This window comes from Nothobranchius furzeri, chromosome 14 (assembly GCF_043380555.1).
Source record: "Nothobranchius furzeri strain GRZ-AD chromosome 14, NfurGRZ-RIMD1, whole genome shotgun sequence".
Taxonomy (NCBI): domain Eukaryota; kingdom Metazoa; phylum Chordata; class Actinopteri; order Cyprinodontiformes; family Nothobranchiidae; genus Nothobranchius; species Nothobranchius furzeri.
In genome coordinates this window covers 3,914,447-3,934,809 of record NC_091754.1, presented here as the reverse complement: position 1 = coordinate 3,934,809, position 20,363 = coordinate 3,914,447, and the positions used below count along the sequence as shown (strand labels likewise).

Here is a 20,363-nt window from a genome sequence, read left to right as displayed (position 1 = left end):
TATTTTGAATCATGGAATAAAGAAAATATTTCTTTTGTTTTTAAACCTATTATCTTTTGTATATTAAAATATTCTTTTTACAATCTCTACACGTGCAGCAGAACAAGAGAGCCAGAGAGATGTTGATGCAAGAAGCTACTACAGACTGCTCTTGGGAGCAGAGGCGGATTTAGCAATTTGGGGGCCCAAGGCGAACACAGACATGGGACCCCTTACACTAAATTTTCAACAAACTTACCTTTAACTGGATTTGTGAAACTCTCCCCTCTTCTCACACGAGTTATTTTCCCTTTTTATTAGTCCTCCTCGTTTTTCCTTTATTTCCCGCCCTTTGAGCGCTTTCAATATTTGCTCTGCTTTCTTCTTCCTGTCAGTGCTTCTGTGCTTTTGCCTTTGTTTTATTTTCTATTTTCCATATTTGTCTGTTTTCCTCCCTTTAAACATTTCCATTGTCTTTCCTTTTCTGCTTCCTTTGATATTTACATCGAAAAATACGTCGTTAATACACAAAAACATCAATTTAATACACAAAAACATCAATTTCACAGTATTGGACACAGTCTCTGATCTAGAGGGTAGATTTATAATGTTAAAAATATCTGTACAGAACCAAAGCTTATGTATTGTCAGCATATACTGTCCAAATATTGATGACCCTTCATTCTTTCATAATTTTTTCTCTGTACTCTCCGAACACTTGGACTGTCCACTTATACTTGGAGGTGATTTAAATTTTTGGATGAATTCCTTAACAGACAGGCTCAGTGCAGCTGTGACTCAGCGCAATTGGCAATCCACTAATATAGTTGAACAGTACATGAGTGATTATGGGCTTTGTGATGCATGGCGATCTCTTCATCCTAACCGTAGAGAGTATACTTTTTTCTCACACGTCCATCACTCTCATTCACATTTGGATTACTTTCTAGTCAGCAGCTCATTGTTGGCTGACATTTCAGACACTGAGATACACCCAATAGTTGTCAGCGACCATGCTCCGGTCTCATTAACTCTGGTAAATAAGAAGACAATCCCACCAAGCAAAAACTGAAGGTTTAATACATCACTGCTTAAAGAGGAAGGTTTTATAGATTTTTTAAAAAAGGAGTGGGCTTTATATTTAGAATATAATGACCTGCCTGGAACATCAGCACCTATTCTCTGGGAGGCAGGAAAGGCAGTGATGAGAGGTAAAATAATCTCTTTCTCATCACATAAGAAAAAAACGGAAAACAAACATATTCGGGAGTTAGAAGAAATCATTAAGTCTTTACAGGCATCCACAGAAGAAGAGTTAATGAGCAAATTACGTAAAGCTAAATTAGAACTTCATGGAATTATTGACAAAAAGACACAATTTTTAGCACAAAGACTATGAATAGAAAACTTTGAACATAGTAATAAATCAGGTAAATTTTTGGCTAGCCAGTTAAAAATAAATAAAGAGAAAACTACCATATCTGCTGTTAAAGACTCAACCGGGAATATAGTTTATGACCCTGAAAGAATAAACAACACTTTCAGAGAATTTTACCAAACTTTGTACTCACCACAGATCATAGACTGTACATATACTCACCACAGATAAACCCATCAGATAATGAGATCAATGAGTTCCTTGACAGGATAACACTTCCTAAATTATCACACAACCAAGTTACAGTCCTGGACTTGCCACTAACCTCAGTGGAGCTCCAGGAGGCCCTTAAATCCATGATGAATAGGAAAGCTCCAGGTCCAGACGGGTTCCCAGTAGAATTCTACAAAGAATTCTGGATCATTCTGGCTCCAATATTTTTCAGAATGGTGAGGGAAATCGAACAGAGTGGCAGATTACAGCCAAACATGAACTCAGCCAATATTAGTCTCTTGTTAAAACCAGGCAAAGACTGCATTTCCTACCAGCTATCGCCCAATTTCCCTTATTAATGTTGATCTCAAAATAATTTGTAAAGTCCTGGCAAAAAGATTAGAGAAGGTAACCCCCTTCATAATACACCCTGACCAAACTGGTTTCATTAAGGGTAGACAGTCATCCACAAATTCACGTAGATTACTTAATTTGATAGATTTCTCTTACAGTAGAAATATAGAAACTAGTATATTATCTCTAGATGCATAAAAGGCTCTTGATAGAGTTAACTGGAAGTTCTTATTTGCAACTTTACATAAATTTGGTTTTGGGAACTTCTTCATAAACTGGCTACAAACATTATACAGTTCGCCAACTGCACATGTCAGGACGAACGACCAAATATCAGCTAGCTTCTGTCTTCAGAGGGGGACCAGGCAGGGATGCCCACTCTCCCCCTCACTGTTCGCTATCTTTATCGAACCACTAGCGGCAGCAATTAGGCAAACAAAATGTATTGAAGGGATAAAGTGTAAGAAAATAGAACATAAGATAAGTCTTTATGCAGATGATGTTTTACTCTTTCTCCAGAATTCTCAATCCTCTCTCTCCCAAGCAATAGAACTGATAAACTCTTTTTCAAGAGTTTCAGATTACTCTATAAACTGGTTAAAATCCACAGTTCTACCAATTAATTTCTCTTTTGTCAATTTGCTTAATACACAATTGGAGTCAGGGATTATCACATACCTGGGAATTAATGTCTCTCCCAAGTTAGCAGATCTTACCAAACTAAACTACATCCCACTTTTAAGGAAAGTGGAAGATGATCTTGCAAGATGGAAATCCTTACCGATATCACTCATGGGGAGAGTTGCTACAATTAAAATGATGGTCTTAACCAGAATAAATTACTTATTTTCAATGATCCCAAACAAACCACCAGCTGACTGGTTTAGATCTCTGGACTCCTCAATTACCAAATTCCTTTGGCAGGATAAACCTCCACGAATTAGCTTAAAAACGCTTCAGAAGACCAAAGTCAGAGGAGGACTGGATTTACCCAACTTTTATTATTATTTCTTAGCCAACAGGCTGCAATATATACCAAGATGGTTGCAAGATAACCCACTAGATGAGTCCTGGTTAGATATAGAACAGACACTTTGCAGTACGATAGAGCTTTCAGACTTACCATTTATTAGCTCAAGCATAAGGAAACATGAAGGCTTCAAAAGTATTAGTATCAGCACCTCTCTGTCAGCATGGTGGGAGTATCTTAAAATGACAGAGTCTTCACTAGTACCATGCAGACGCACACCTATCTGGAATAATCCTGATATTTTGCAAAATAATAAAATGATGAACCTTCCGGACTGGAAAAACAAAGGAATCCTATACCTGGAACACATATATGAAGGATTGGACTTCATCCCATGTAATAGAATAGTCTCCCAATTTGGAATAGATAAGAATAGCTTTTTAGAATACCACCAAATTAAATCTCTAGTCAAACAAAAATTTAAGCTCAATAAAATAGAATTACAAACACCACCAAGGGTATTAGACTTCTATAATCTTAAACCCCCCAAACTACTGTCTAAAGTATATAAGACACTGTCCAAAATAGATGATAGAATAGTAATCCCTATTGAAAAATGGGAGGTGGATCGATCAGTCAGCTTTGACCAGAACTTCTGGTCCCAAACTTGTTTAAAAACTTTTAAAATGATCAGACACTCCAATTTACAATTAATTCAGTACAAAATTCTACACAGAGTACACTATACAGGTCATCGGATGTTCAAGATAGGGTTTGTGTCGTCTGACACCTGTACACACTGCACAAACAACGTTCCTGACAATTACATTCATGCACTGTGGTCCTGCCCACCTGTCCAGCAATTTTGGGGTAGAGTATGTGAAGACCTGTCAAAGTGTCTGAAATGTCATATCCCAACCACCCCCTCTCTTTGTTTACTGGGAAACCTGGACGATGTCCCGATTGAAACATCTGTGGTTCACGTGGTTCTGACTGCCATATACATCACTAAGAAAACTATCCTCTTGAATTGGAAAAATAGAGAAACTCTTTGCATTAACCAGTATAGAAATATTTTGTTAGATCATATTGCACTTGATATAGCCTCTGCTTCCACCTCAGATCAATCTCTCTGGGTTCCTTTGATCGGTTCCATCACATAGCGAGGGTGGGGGGCCGTTGATGTTGTCCTGCGGGATGGTGTGGGTGGGGGGGTGTGGGGTCTGAGTTTGGAGTATCCGGATGTTCCCTGGAGGTGGGTTCACTGGGGGTGTCTGGGACTGGGGGCCATTGCCCCCCTCTGGAGGTGCTGGGGTTGCCTCGGGGGGTGGACTGCTGTCGGTTGTGAGTGGGGCCCCTTGGGGATCTTGGCGGCAGCCATGGGTCACTGCCTGGCAGCTGCATTGGCCCTGGGCGGGTCTGGGTGGTTCGGGGGCCTCAGGTAGACCTTGTCTCCTCTGCCGTTCCATCACAGTGGAGGGGGAGGTCCAGGAGGGGGAGGACCCAACCTTACCTGGATGTCCCATGTCTTATATATTCTGGAAGTTGTTTATGTTTATTCATTTCGCAGACGGATTTATCCAAAGCGACGTACAAGTTTTTTTTATTTTTTTATTTTTTATAACCTGTAGGGCATGTTGTGATGTGTGGGAGAAACCGGAGTACCCGGAGGAAACCCACGCATGCATGGGGAGAACACGCAACTCCACGCAGAAAGGCGAGTTTTGAACCTACGACCTTCGTGCTGCGAGGCAACAGTGCTAACCACTGCGCCACCATGCAGCCCAAGTTGTGGGCTGCATGATGGCGCAGCCCAGCCCAGCCCAAGCAGCCCAGCCCAAGTTGTGCAAATGCAGGGATGGGCATAGATATTCTGCTGGGGTGGGGCTGGGTTGGTGCCCTCAAACTCCGTGAGGCTCTGTAATGCTGCTGCTTTGGGCCCTGGCAGGATGGGCTGGGGTCTCCATGCCCTGGGTGCCAGTTTGACAACAGAGGTGCCTATTGGGGCCAGTAGGGGAGCTGGCTCCCTGGAGGGCTAAGCCCAAACAGCCATTCCTCCCCATCCCCGCATGTTTCTCTCCTCCTGCTCCCTCACATCATCACACAAACATACACATAGTACCTTGAGGGGTGGGCAAGTCAGGGAGTGGGGGTATGGACCCCATTTCCGCATTCCTGTGGCAACCTGCCCCCCAATTTTATTTCCACCTTATACACTTCCACTGACGACATTCCACACAAACACACACTTAGGGCCTTGGGAGTGAGCACATTCAACGGCATTTGGCAGGGGGATATCTCAGCCTCCTCCCGGGTGCCGGTGCCCACTTCCAATTTTAAACCGCACTTAGACACCGAGGGCTGAGGGTGTAAGTGGGGTGGTGCGGTGGCATCAGCTGGCATAGGCCGGATGATGCCCACACTGCCCGCTCACCACAGCCATGGAATACACCTCATGATCACACAACACTATATTGGAGCAGGCGGAGGGAGACTAGGGGTCTTAGCCACCTCTGTTGTCGCTTGGCTTCCTGGGGCTGGAGTCTAGGAGGGAGATCTGGCCGTCTGGTTGGGGTCTGGGGTGGTGGGCTGCTGTGCTCAGCATTGGGCGGGGGAGCCTGCTCATCAGTACCCCCAGCAGAAAGGGTTAAACTCTGGTTACCGGTGATGGTTGTACCCAATGTGCAGCAGTACCGGGACCAGAGTGAATAGGGTGTGTATGGGGAGCATGAGTGGGTGTCCGGCATGCATTTTTGTAAGTCATTGGTTGTATGTGTGCATGTGTGTTTGTGCACTCTTAAAATTTTCACCGTGAATTCACAATAATTTACTGGATAAATTTTGCCGTACTTTTGCCGTGCTTTCACAGTAAAATACTGTTACATGCACTCACAGCAATTTACTGTAATTTTGTTGCTGTGATATTATAATGTACTGCTGTAAAATCACAATTGTACACTGCAACTTTACAGCTTTAATGACAAAGCATTTACTGTTTTATTACAGTACATTCCTGGGGAATTACAATCTTTTGCTGTTCATTACAACAAGGCCCTGTACTTTTACAGTATGTACTATTTACAAATTCACAATGATTTACTGTGAATTTACAATGTATGAAAATTAAAAAAAAAATCCAGTAATGTACTGTAATAAGTAATCCAGTAATAAGTAATCCTGAGGTTCCATTAGCTTTAAATGTACTACCGTTGCACAAATACAACCCCGTCGCCAAAGTAAAGTCAGTGTTAATCCAATGGCATATTTATAGAAATTTTATTCAACATATTTTATACAGCCAAGAATTCAAGATTAATCTTTCAAGTTGTAAAATTAAAATGAGGAAAAACACTGAGAAAAGGGAATGAGGCCCTCACAACAACACGAGAGGAAAGGAGACAGTGAAGAAGGGAATGGGGTCAGGCGCTCCTTAGTCTTTAACATTATGGGCAATAGAACAGGAAAACATTTAACGTAAACTTATCTAAAAAAAAAACGAACACTGAAGAACTGAGCCTGAGTACTGCTGCAAAAATCTATGATGTCCACTCAAAATCAATGAGCTTCCTAAAAAAAGTGCTCACACGAGGGTTGATTGCTGTTCGCTTCTTGGTCTTTGACCCTCTCTCAGGGTTGATTCCCAGGAAGCACCTGTTAAAAAAGCAAAGATAGTTTCAGTTGATATGAGATTAATGACTCTGGTTCACCCTCCAAAACATTAATTGGTGAAAAATGCATCTTTTTATGTTGAGTGCCACCCGCCAAATAACACACAAGAAAAGGAAGAAGAGTGTTGTTGCACAGTTTTCAAAGGAGTCAAAAACCTCCAGCAAAACCATAAATACAGCAAAATAAACATACAATCCAACATGGCGTCCTCCAGAGAGTCGGACCCTCGCGTGTGTATTTTATACCTGATTTTTATGGTTATTTGTCACAAAGTTGCTGGTATTTTTCAATGAATGGGCTTCATTTGATTCATTTTGCAAAACATTTCAACGTATATTTCCAGAAATTAATGACAAATACTACACACTGTCACTTTAAATGTGATCTTTATAAAATACCTTTGAATGAACTCCAGTGTTAACGATCCAGTGGCAGGATACTCGATGTTGAAGACGTAATAGCAGCTCAACAATGCAGCTACACCATGTAAAAAGAACGGGTGTGGGCCCATCATGACCTGTCCCTCGATGGATATCAGCCATCCAGAGGGCTTCATCATGTCACCTGAAATGAAAAGACTGATATGAGCATTTTTTTCTACTTCAGCTACAAAATTCATCTAGATTTCAAGAATGAAACAAGTTATATCAAGACAGAAATGTCAATATTGGATCAAAGTAATATTACCTTGAATGATCAAGCAGGGGCTGGTGGGAAGTTCTGCAGAACTTATGTCCACGGCAGTGGCACATGGCTGTAACATAATCACACAGCAGCATAGATTTAGGATAGAGTATAAATATTCCTCATTGGTCAAAGTTAATAAATCGTACAGTTGATAATGTAATCATTCAATTTGCATTTTAAATTTTTTAATACAAAATCTTACATCAACTTCAAGCACCAAACATTCTTTTGGCTCTTTGAAGTACAACATTAGGACCAGCAGGATGGAGGCAGCCTTATCAGAGTCTTGAGCGTAGTTGACAATAACTTCATTGATCAGGGTATATACAGCAATCCTTAGGTAAAATTTACTACTTTTTAATACTTTTTTTTACTACCTTCAGAATTTTTTTAAAAACATCACAACACTAAATTAAAAAGGGTTAATCAGCGACCTATTTACACATATTTTAACATATATAACATACAAAAAGAATAGACTTAGAGACTCACTGATGTTGACAACATATTGCACATATTTATTTTACTTAGAAAATAAGCCAGACACTTCTGTTCAGCGGTTCAGACAGATGACCACGAGGCCTGAAATGATGCACAACGACCACTGAATATGACGTCATCATTATGTGACCGGATATGCTAAAGTAGGGCTGCTCGATTATGGTGAAAACAATAATCACGATTATTGTGACTGAAATTGAGATCACGATTATTTAGGACAATTTTTCAATTTATGTTGATTTTATTTGTTTTTATTCAGTCATAAAATTGCTCAGGGCACAATCAGGGCAAAAATAAACAAGAAACAAGATGATCACTAAATTAACTCCTGATTCCCAGTATAAAAAGACCAATATACTTATAGCAAATGACCCAAGGGCTATGGACCTTGGTTTCACTCATTTAAGTCTAACCAGTACAGACCCAAATACCAATATCTTGCAAATACTGACAGCAAGAATTATACAGTGGCATTTATAACAAATACATGCAAATTGATGTTCACTAAATTTTGCATAACATTTATTTAGTCATGTCAAGGTGCTGTAGGAGAGTGCTCAAGCACCATGTCCTCAGAGAGATTAATTATTTATCAGCGTGAGGAACTTATTTCTACCTTATTTATAAACTATTTATTTACAAGTCCATCAGTTAATGTAATAAATGTCCCAACCACAGCTGCACCCCCCACCCCCCAACCCGGTCTCACAGCAATCAGGGGCAAGCTGCACATGTGTTTAGCATGCTGCACGCGCACATTTAGCCGTTTTTATCGGCGCAGGAGTCCGCAGGTACGGTGTGTGTGTCACTCACTCTGGTTACTCCAACATAGAGCCGGCTCTGAGAGCCGTTTCTTTAGCGACTGACACATCACTACATCATTCCCTTTCCTAATGTCCTGAAGAACGGTCCGGAGCGCAGGCGGAGTGTTTAGCTAACCTGCAGGAAACGTCGACGACAGTTATCCAGAAAGTAGCTAAGGGTTACCAGAGATGTTTGAGGTGTTCGCTAGGTACTTTTAAGATTTAAAAAGTCAAGAAGGGGGTCTAAAAAGCTGCTAGAAATAGCGTCAAAGTCGCCAAGTTGGCAACACTGTCAGAGGAGCGCTTCATTTGCAACTCAGGGCAGCGCAAGTGGGAGGAGCAAATAATCGGCTTGTTTTATTTTTATAATCGTTCAAAACATTTCATTCGGAATATATTTCTATGTCGATGTTCAGAATACGACATCTGATAGTCTGAAAAAATAATAGCTAATTTGGAAAAAATAATACCTCTGAGACCAAATTTAACACTTTTAATGGCCTTAAATTTGACTATTTTTATTTATCACTTTTTAATACTTTTTAAAACCCCGCGGACACCCTGTTGATGTTGGGATGGTCCAGTGTTGAACAGTAATCCAGGATGGTCTGTCCTCGTTGACTTATTGCCGCCTGTAGTTTCTGAAGGACGTTGATGTCCGTCAAAAGAGCAAAATGTGACAATAGGCTTTTCTGAGAGAAGAGAAAGGGCCACTCCTCTTTGATGTCAGACATTGCTGCAGCAGGCATTTTGTTAAGGTATTGCCGGAGGATGACATATGTCTTTTCCATCATTGGTTCTGCTCTCTCCGCCCCTTTCATTCCTTCCTCTGTGTATACAGACAATAAAAATGTATTGTTAGTACCAAAGTAACAATTTGGTCTTGTTAGCTGCCGAACACACAGTTTTTAGATCTTGACCAATGAAAAAACTCCAAACAAAATAACCCAAAACAACAGTAGAAAGCCTGCCTGAGTAGATGTTCAGTAGATCCCTCTTCATCTTCATCAACGATGCCTCGGTCTCCCCCTCTGGGAAATCCACTGGGCCCCACCTGACACACCTAAGAAGGGGAATCACAGGGTAACACTACTATTAGGGACAGTTATAGCCCAGAAGTTGGAGCAATGACTAAAGGGTCCGTTTGACTCCCAGTTGTGACTGCATTAACAGACTTATGTCACAGAAGTTATGTTACAGTGTAGAAGTGTTGTAAACACTGATGTTGTTTATCCAAATAAAGCTGCAGTCCACAGTGTTTGTGTATATATTAAAGATACCTAAATCTTTCAAAAGATATTTCTCTTCAAAATTATGATAGTTTTTTTCTACCCCACAACATTCGTTATTCTTCCTAGTTCCTCCTTCCTGCTATTTGAACATTCCTACTGACCGCCAAATTTTTTTGCCAACAGAATTGGAGCTTCCACCTTGTAGGCACGGGTGGCCTAAGTCACGCTCTTCTAAAAATGAGTCAAAGGAACCACTTAGCTGTGATTGGCTAAAGACAAACCATTGTAGCAAGTAGATGGACATTCGAGGGGTCCTCCAATCCGCTCAATGTTTCCTACCAGATGGCCCCCCCTCCTTCCCAACGCTGTTTGCAGCAGAGGTTCCAGATCAAAACGTGGAAACTCGACACGGGGTGGGGCAACACATACATTTAGCTGCTGCTGGGTTAGCGGTCTTTACAACACTTTTAAAATTGGCTCATGCTTGCTGGAAAAAGGTCTAAGTTAATGTCAATAAAATTTGTTTTGTTCCGTTTCTGGCTTATTCATGGTCATATACAATGCTTTTGATAAAATGTTAACAGATATTACATGTATATTGCCACATACCCGTACTGGTCAACAGGACCTCTCTCTTGTCTGATCTCTCCTGCGATTCCTGTGAAGCGTTTTCTGCGGTGTCGAAGAAGAGTTTTGGTTCTGTTGTGGTACTCCACTCTTGTTTTCACTTGCTGTAGTAGAGAATAGCAGCCATCTCCTGTAGTATCACCATACTTTCCAATGTCAGCAAATGACTTTGGATGTCTCCTAAAAATGTGTGGGATTAATAGACAATTAGAAAGTAAGTAGTCAAGTAGAAAATATTGCACTATTGTTACACAACAGACATTTACAACTCATGTACTTGAAGAACCAAGTTTAACCTTCGTGTATCCTGCCATGCGCTTTAGCACACTTGATATTTCAAGTAAGAAAAAAAAAACAATGTATTCCTTCCAATTTACATTTAAAATTTTCAGAAGGTGCTAATTCTTTCCCTGATCATCCCATCCTTACCTGACAATGTTTCTCACAACGTTGTAGCACATGGCTCTGGATGGGTTTTGGTCGTGCTGCATCATTTGGTCCACAAGCGCAACCACAAAGGCCCTTCTTTCGTCTGGTAATGGTCTTTGTTGTTTTTCCACTCTACGTCGAACAGCTGATGACATCTGGTCCAAGTTGAGATGAAAGTCAACATGCCATGGTACCCCTGGCTGTGAGGCGTGTGGCGTGCTTGGAGGGCTGGACAACAGGCGCCAACTAATCAGAGTGCCTTTCACTCTGTAGTTACTTTATCACACATATCTTGAATGGACTGCAGAGCAAGAGGAAACCATAGCCAAGGATTAGATAAGTATTCCTTCATTGTCCCACAGTTAGGAAATTTGTGTATGAAAGTATGAGCAGTTGAGTAGCAGAAGCAGTTAAAGAACAATAAAACAAGTATTTAAGAAAAGAAAGCACTCGGGTATATCTGGGAGTAGTATCTAAATAGGTTGAGAATTCCAGATGAATGTGGCGGCAACAGTGAAAATGTGGATGATAAATAGTGGAAATAGCAGCAGTGATCTCGAAGTCGGTAGTTACAAACACAAATACACCAATCTGTGTAAAATAACAGAGGGATTATTCAGTTATGATTAAACGAGGTGAGTCAGTAATAATCAAAGTGAGTCTGATGTGCATAATATATTAGTCATTCATTGTGCAGATATGACAGCTGGATTATTAATTATAGTGTGCAAAAATGACAGTACATTGGTTATACTTGCAATCAAATGAAATAAGATAATGAGTACAGTCAAAGTTCACACCCTGACAGAGATTTCTAAGGATGAGTGAGTACAGCATTATCTGTATCTGTTAACCATATTAATTATCTGTATCTTATACATATCTTATACATGTGCAAAATGAATGCACAGCAATTAATTATTTTTCTGCAATGAGATTCAACAGCGTTGGCTCCGTCAAAGCTTGATACTTTTCAAGCTTCAACGTTCAGCTGCGTCGCTTTACAAGCAGCAACCAATCAGAGCGCCTGTTGTTGTCATATCACTACTACGAGCCAGATTCCATGAAAAAAAAAACAAGCATTTAAGAATTTCAGCCATAGAGCATAAACTTATCGTCGTATTCAATCACAGCGAACCGTATGGCCCCTCCTGTCATGCCTAAACAGATCGGCATAACTAGGACTTCGTTTGGAAAAAGATTGGTGAAGAACTCTGCGTGTTGGATAAGTTTAGAGAGCCCCTCCCGCGCTCTTTCCCCCCTGCAGCAGGGGGGGTTCCTGAGGCAGCAGCCAACGGTTACGGCAGACGTTACAAGGGCCAAAGTAAAAAAAATATAGGGCTTCAAGCGCGCTGTTTGACGTATACGTTATGGCCAGTGTGAACGCAGCATTAATTGGCAATATCTTTGAGCGTTTTTGCATACAAAAGTGGAGCGCAACACGTCAGAAGTGCTCCAAGCTGCACCCGCTCCGCTCTGCGGTAAATCATGGGTCTGACATCGCTTTGCCTCACGGCACATCATGTTTCATTTGTCAACCCCCCATTGTTTCCATCAACAATAGATAGCCGCGCCTCCCCCCCCCCCCCCCCCTTAAAAAACGTTCCTGAGCTGGTAGACCAACTTCCACATGCAGCCTTCGATGCAACATTTTTAAAGACAATATATATGATCTGCGGCATGCAATAAACGTTCAACAAAAAGTAAATATCATTGTAAAAACAAAGTTGCTCACCTTCTTCACCGGCGGAGAAAGGGAAAGAGGGATTTCGCGCCTTCAGTTCAAATTAGTAGTTCGGTTAGAGGAAGTCTCCTCCCCTTCCAGTCTGCCCGTGGATCCGCCGGACGGAAAAAAGCAATAATTTTCTGGAACGTTTAATGCTCCAACATTTGTCCAGAAAAGGCAACTCAAGAGTTGTAGTCCACTACAAAATGTAAAATAACTTTTACCACCTAACAAAAATCAGCTCATCTTTGAACTTTTATGTCTTTAAATTTCATGAACATTATATGTTACATCCGTCATTCATTGTTCTGGCAGTATATAGGCTGCCTGTGTCACGTGACTTCCAAGTCAATATTTTACTGTAATGTTACAGTTTGATGGTGTGAAATCAGTGCACTTTTTACAGTTTTGCTGTGAAAATAAAATTCCTGGTTGTAATATTACAGATGGTTTTACATGGCAAGATTATACTGTAAAATAGGAGTTAAATGCTGTAAAATCCAAGGATATTTTATTTTTACATTAATTCAATGGGTTATTACAGGGAAACTTAATTACAATAAATTACTGTAAAATATTACTTTAAATTAATGTGAAATGCTGGTAATTTCTAACAGTGTGAGCATGAGGGAGGGAGTGTGGGACTCTGTTTGTGTATGACTGTATATGTCAGGTGGGGCCTTTGACTCCTCCCCTCTCCTGGAACTTCTTTTGATGATATAGATCTTCGTCCCCCCTCCCCCTGCCACACCTGGTGTGAGGGGTTGTGCCTTGGTCTGCCTGAGTGTTCGTGGCAACCAGGTCTGGGGGTTTAAGATTTTGGCATCTGCCTGATAGATCCTGCTGGCTGCCTGGTGGGGTCTGGATCCCTGGGCTCTGCTGGGTCCCCGGTGGGGGTGGTAGCCCCTGGGTCCCGGGTCGCTGGGTCCCGGGCTCGGCCGGCTAGGGGGTGGGAGGCTGCGGGCGGGCCTGAGGGCTTGCCGATGATGTCTCCCGGGACTCTGCCGGCTGTGTCGGTTGTGGCCCCCCGGGGCGATCCTCTGTGCCTCTCGAGGGGGGCGGGGGCCTTTCTGGTTGCAGTCTCCTTGGGGTTCCTGTGTTCTGGGGCAGCGCCTGGATCTCTGGGACTTGGAGCTCCCCCCGTCTTCTGCGCATCATTGGGTGGCGAATCTGTGGTCCCTCACACTCTCTGTTGGACGCTCCTATAGAGAAACCTTACATAAACAAGCGCGTGTACACACAGGTGCTCACATGGTGCTCTCAAAAGTATGGGTTTGGGCACGTTAAACACAGGTCTTAAGACTATGGTGGGCACTTAATGCACTGTGATTTATTATCGTGATTCTTCAGTTAAGCAATGTTGGTTATATATTTCCTCATCAAGTTGACGCAGTGATAGCTAGATCTTGTTGTATTGCCCTTTTGCTTTTTTTTGTCTTTTTTCTGCAGGTCTAGAAGCAGACTCTTGTTCATTATTGTTTATTTTTGTGGACCCCCCCCCCCCCCTCCCCCACCCCCTCCCCACCTTTTCTTTTCCTTTCTCTTTCACCTCTGTCTCCGTGTCTGGTCGGAATTACAAAGCATTCAAAAACAATAACAATAAAGTTTTAAGTATCATGCGTGACATTAAAAGCAGACGCTTTGATGCTCTACCTGAGAGTAAATCTGTAAGGCTTGTCACCAGCATTCAGACATCAATTCTGCTTGCTTCACAGCCAGACAGGACACGGTAAAAAAACAAATAAAAAAAATAAAAATGACGTCACTTTCAGAAGTGAAAATAAAAGCTTTTATGAAGCATGCTTCTTCTTTCTCTTACTGGAGCCACGAGGATAACTCAGTTTCATGCTTAATGGTTTGACTATCGCTTTGAGTTTGTTACAAACGCCCCTGCCTCTCTTCTTATTCTTCTTTGTGGTCTAATGGCACTTGGCAAACAGCAATTAGTCGCATTACTGCCACCAACTGGATTGGAGTGGAATCACTTCCTGTTTGTGCATCGCTGTCTTAATAACCCTCTTATGACCATAATTAGAACAGGGCCGTCTGGTATTTTTTTTTATTTTATGGCTGTTAAATGCTAATAAAAAGTGCAACATGTGCGTGACTCTCTCCTTTTTTCAGAACAACCTCAACTTTCAGTATATGGTTTGTATTTAGAATGTATTTCTATTACACCCTTTAAAAAATCAGCTTAAAAGTGAAAAAAAGCAAAAAAACGGATTTGAATTTTTTTTTGCATTTATTACTGAACAGGAACTTCAAAATTACTGGGCAAACAATTTAAACTTTGAACTGTATTACATCTATTCTTAAAAAAGCGTGAACCTTGGTGTCTTGTAGCAGTTTTTAAGACCATTTATTTTTATAAACTTTCAGACGTTTTTACTTGATGTGGTAGACCTTGAAGCAGTTTCTCTCCAGCTGCAGGCAGAGCACACCTCACACTGCCATGGGGTGCTTCTCTGGCACACCGTGCACTGCTATACCAACAACTTTTGTTTAAGCAAAAATAATTATTTATGGTAAAAAGTTAAATAATGCTGGAATGAAGCTGAATCTTACAATTAGCAAATCACTGAGGGTTGTTCAAATAAAAAAATAAAATATAAAGACTGAACAAACATTCATACCCTGGTTCACTGGAGATCTGTCCTTCTTCGTGGTCACTGTCTTCAGATATAAGCCTTCTGGGACACCTAACAGATCGTGTTGATTTTCTTTGAGGCATTTCCATAATTTCATGCTGGTTTTTATGCTCATTAGCTTCCCCGTTCCGTTATCCGCTTTCACCGCGGCGCTGCGCTCCGTTTCAATCAGGCTGTACAGCAGGATTTCCCCTCGTAGCGATATTTTCCCTAACTCTGATTGCTTCGTGCTATAGGTCGTTGGAAAGCTGCTTTTATGTACTTTTAGGAACCGCTGGAATTTTTTGGATCTGATCAGCCATTCAAAAGTTATAAAACGGAACATTTTGGATGACAAACTCAGCACGTCTCTGAATCTTTGTTGTGATTAGTTGCGCTCAAGACAGGGAATCCCGATGGCTACCGTAATGTATTGTATATATACGAAAAGCCCGATTTTTAATCTTTTCAGCACTTTTGGAATTTTAATGATATCTTGAACGGTTCAGGAATTATGGGGATGAGAATTGCGCATGTCCAATCCCATCTGCGGCCACAGGTTGGTAATAAGAATATTGTGGCATAAACAGAGGAGTGCCGGCGGTCAGGGCTAGGGGGCCCCCCAACACAAGGGGGCCCCAGGCTGCTGCCGACCTATGCCTAATGGTAAAACCGCCACTGCTTGTGAGTTGATAAAGGAGAAATAAACTTCAAAACTGGGAAAATCCCACGCCGGAGACTCCATAGGCGTTAGACACACAGACTCGCTCTCCGGGTGAACAGTTTGAGCCTTGGAATCGATGTGGTGAGTAAGAGGAAAGAGTTAAAAGTGGGCTAGCTAAAGATGCTAACAGCTGATAGGAAAAACTCATGCAGCTTTATTAATGTAATTCTTATAGATTTGCATGGGTACAGCTGGAGTGAACCAAATCTCTTGAGAGAGGAACGTTGGAACGTGAGTTGAACCGAGACTAGATTAAATAGGAGCTAAAGAGGAATGTTAATGGTAGCCATAGAGATGACCACATTTTAGCTGTGCATGATATATGGGGTTTCCCAGGGGCTAAATTGCTCTGAGCCACCAGCTTAGATGCGGTGCGGCTTAGAATTACATGGCTAACAATCAATGCATTACAAAAGCGGGAGAAAGAAAATAAAATGTATTATTTTAAATATGTATAGAAAAAAAGAGTTAAAAATGTGTGTGGTTGTGAAGCTTGACACTGAGGGAACATTCTATGTTATTAGATGACTTTATGGTGTTATATGAGGTCTAATATGAAACCAGAAAAACAGACATTTATGGAGCTATTATGTATTTTTGTTTATGTTTTTATTTGTTTTGCTACAGACAATATTTTGAGTTTTATTAGATTTCTTGTTAGTTTTACCACAGAAAAAAGGGTATTTAAGATGTGTTGAAATAACATTTGAATATATCCTTGTTTATGATGAATACATTGCTCCATGTTAGACAGTGTAACGTAATAACACTGTAACTACATTGATTGTGTTGAAAAAAAAAGATTTGCCATGTTCAATGGTGTGCTCAGAGCAACTTAAAAAAAGACACGAACTCTTGATAACCCAGTGATGAAGAAGAAGAAAAAAATCCAAACAATTGATGTGATGCTTTAATTGTACTGTGAAACTGTGGGAACTAAATATGATTGGTTGGGCTATAAGTTAAGTCATCTACCTAATCTGTTCAGGGCCGTATACGTGGATGTTTATATAGAGTCATCTGTAATTTTTAATAGTCCTGTTATTTACAGGCTTTTTTGGTGGATCGAGAAATTGGATCTCTTTCTGACGAGGAAGATGGTGAGCTTTGCCTATTGATAGAACCAAAACCATCCCAAGTGGGCCTGAAGAGCAGGTTGCTCTTCTTTTTGGAACAATCTCGACAGTGCAGTTGGGCAAAATTGCACTAATTGGACACTTGACTTTTGAATTGACTGGGTGAACTTTGACTTTTAAGCCGGCACCTTTACAACATTGAGCTCAAACTGACTGTTAACAATTTGTCACTAATATTTCATTTTTGTGTTGGATTAAAGTGTGGTTCTGTTCAAAAGCTGGATTAACCCTTATACGACCTTATTGCATTTTCTTTGTGCTCAACGGACAAAAACGTTAGAAAATTAAAGGGTTATATAAGGGTTAGATTGTTGATATACATACTGTTTGTACCAAACCTGTGATTCCAGTCATTCTTAAAACAACTCACCAATTCTTTTTGAACCTAACTATGGCCCATTTGCTTCTTTTTTTTCTTTAAATACTGTATCCTGCAATTGGTTACGCAAGCAAGAAGAAAATCTTTTATATAGTGCCTCTTGAGGCTTTCATCATCATTTTTAAATTAGTCCCGCTAAAACCGTACACCGTGGCAAAACGTGGATACCGCCCAAGCCAAAGCCAAAGCCTATGCCAGAGACACTGATCCAGTGTAGCTGTGCAGGTTAGTTATCAGTACTGAGACACCGCCCCAACACACACATACGCATGCACACACACATACACACGTCTGTCTTTCTATCATAGTGAGGACCATCAATCGACTTCCATTCATTTTTGTTACTGTATTATGCCTAACCCATACCCAACCCCAACCATAACCAGTCTACTCCTAACCCTAACCTTAACTAAAACCTAATTCACATCGTACCTCTAAAACTAACCAGCAGAACTCTGTAACATTGTACCAAAGTGGGGACCAGCAATATGTTCTCACTTTACTGATGTTCTCGGTTTGCTGGTAAAAAAGCTGTCATTGGTCCTCACTTTGATGTATAGACGAGTATATACACACACACACACACACACACACACACACACACACACACACACACACACACACACACACACACACACCATCATTTCTCAGGCTAAATATAGGACACCAACTCCACAGCTGGGTTCAGCCATGTATCCATTACACACACAATCATCATCTTAACCCTGTGTCAAATTGTGTCAGGGACTTTTGGAAAAGGACTCTGGCCTTATGTCGAACTCCTCGAGTCGGAGCGGTGGAGAAATATTTATACCTGCCAGATGGATAGACTGATGTTTAATTCATCGGTTTGAGACTGTGGCCCTCTTGACCCTGGACTGTGGGAGAGGAAGACTTTTGTGGGTTTATAACCCCTCATTAACATCCAGTGGGGACCCACTCCTCCAACTGGTTCACTGGAGTGTTTTTGTTAGTGCAGACATCTTCCACACACTGTCATTTACCAGTTTATCTACTGCATACACAGACATTTATTCCTTTGCCCCCTAGCCGAGCTGTTGGCTTCCTGTCAGTTTATACACACCACACGACTCTCAAGGTTACAACTTCCACCACATTAAGTCACCATTACTTATATAAAGGAGCTGTTGTGAATGCTGCCAATGACATGAAAGTTTTCATGGCCAGAGTGCACGTACCGAGGTGAATTAAGGGAATGAATAGCGAAAAGGTCAAAAGGTTGAGTTCATTTCCTTACCTTGCCTGAACAAATAAACTCACCCAAGCTAGAACATGTGTGACAAAACTAAATAATGATAAAATAAAGATATTCCTTTTTAAAATAAGGCTCTAGAAATTAAAGGAAATACAAATACTCAAACATCGTGATTTTTCGTGTTGTGATACTAAATCAATATTTTATTGAAAATTCAGATACCTTTTACCGCCTTCATGCTAACAAAACAACGAGCTCTAAGAATACCTTTTACCGCCTACATGCTAACAAAGCACCGCCTACATGCTTGTTACGTCCCCGACATGTGTTGTTAAAATGTGAAGGAGGGGGTAACATAAGAAATAAGACAGTGGAGTTAAAATGGGTTTAATTGTTATAAAAGGTTCTAAAAACAAGTGTAAACAGATGCAAGCATTATTAAAATAATGCAAAACAAACAAAACCAAGACTAAAAGGTTAACATTTACAGTACGAAACATCAACATTATAACACCTGGTTAAAACTTTGTTAAAAGTTTTACCGAAACAGAAGGTGCTTTAACGTACTACGAAAACACAGTGTTTTTAAATCCCAAAGTCGATAAACTACGATGTTAACCTTAAAACAATCCCTCTGGATCACTCAGAGTTTAAACTATAAAAGTAAAAACTCATCAAAACGAAGGGGTTGAAAACAAAACTGAGGCCTGGAGGACAGCAAAACCCCTGCACTGCTGCCTCATCAAAAAGGTTAACATTAAACCAATTACCAACTATAAAAACACCTGGTTAAAACTTATTAAAAGTTTCACCAAACAGAAGGTGTTTTTAAAATCCAGAAGTTGGTAAAAGTCTAAAGCAATCTACTGACTTAAAACACCTGCTAAAAACCTATTGTAAAAGTTTTACCAACACAGATGGTGTTTAAATCCAGAGTCAATAAAATTGCAGCAAACCAAGTTCACCTTTACAAACAAAGACCAATTGGGATCACTCAGAGTTAAAATTACCAAAGTTAAAACTCTTCGAAGGGGTTGAAAATCAGACAGAGGCCTGGAGGACAGCCGAACCCCTGCACTGCTGCCTCCCAGACTGCTGAAGGCACAGCCTTTTTATCCCAGGTGTGGGTCATCAACAGGATTCAGCTCAGCTGTGCTCCTCAGCAGCCTGGAAGAGAGGAGGAGGAAGGGCGGTGTCAGGCTGATCACCGGGGCTGGGTGATCCTGGCTCCTGAATCTCACTGGCCAGGCTGGTAGCCGTAACAATGCTAACGAAACAACGAAATCTCGGAATAACACTGGAAAAGCCTTGGAAGTGTCCGACCTGGGTTTTCCAATTAAATCATAAAACAGGTTTCGATGAATTTCAGGTTTTTATGAATTAAACATCTTTATAATCAGAAAACATTTACTTTTATATAAATGACATTTAAAGATAAATGATGATTTTAGGAAAAGAGAAAGCAGCTGGTAGTGCTACGTTTGTATCGTGTTTAGTCCTTTTTTCCACCTGAAGAAGAAAACCCTCAGATCGTAGAGGAGACCATAGAATTTGCTCTGGTTGTACTTCAGTCAAAACTTCAGCTTTGCCACATTAAAGCTTATAAAACTGATCAAAATTTTAACCTTCTTTGTGATTTTTTTCCTCTGGCTCCAATTCCACATCTTCCCCACAGAAAGCAGACATCTTAAATGGCTCGGACCTTTTTTTAGC

At 40.9% G+C, this 20,363-nt stretch overlaps 1 protein-coding gene across 1 annotated transcript; it reads right to left on the bottom strand.

Annotated features, from left to right (window-relative positions):
• Window positions 1–6,308: 6,308 nt before the first annotated feature.
• LOC107383359 (uncharacterized) lies at window positions 6,309–14,415 on the bottom strand. The gene is made up of 11 exons (XM_070544374.1): window positions 14,388–14,415; window positions 13,647–13,782; window positions 11,981–12,121; window positions 10,843–11,088; window positions 10,396–10,593; window positions 9,526–9,617; window positions 9,115–9,383; window positions 7,453–7,617; window positions 7,251–7,317; window positions 6,962–7,127; window positions 6,309–6,545 (listed from the first exon to the last, which is right to left on the bottom strand). Exons 1-11 carry the CDS (start codon window positions 14,413–14,415, stop codon window positions 6,431–6,433), a joined length of 1,623 nt encoding a protein of 540 aa, XP_070400475.1. The 3' UTR covers window positions 6,309–6,430.
• Between the last annotated feature and the right edge of the window lie 5,948 nt (window positions 14,416–20,363).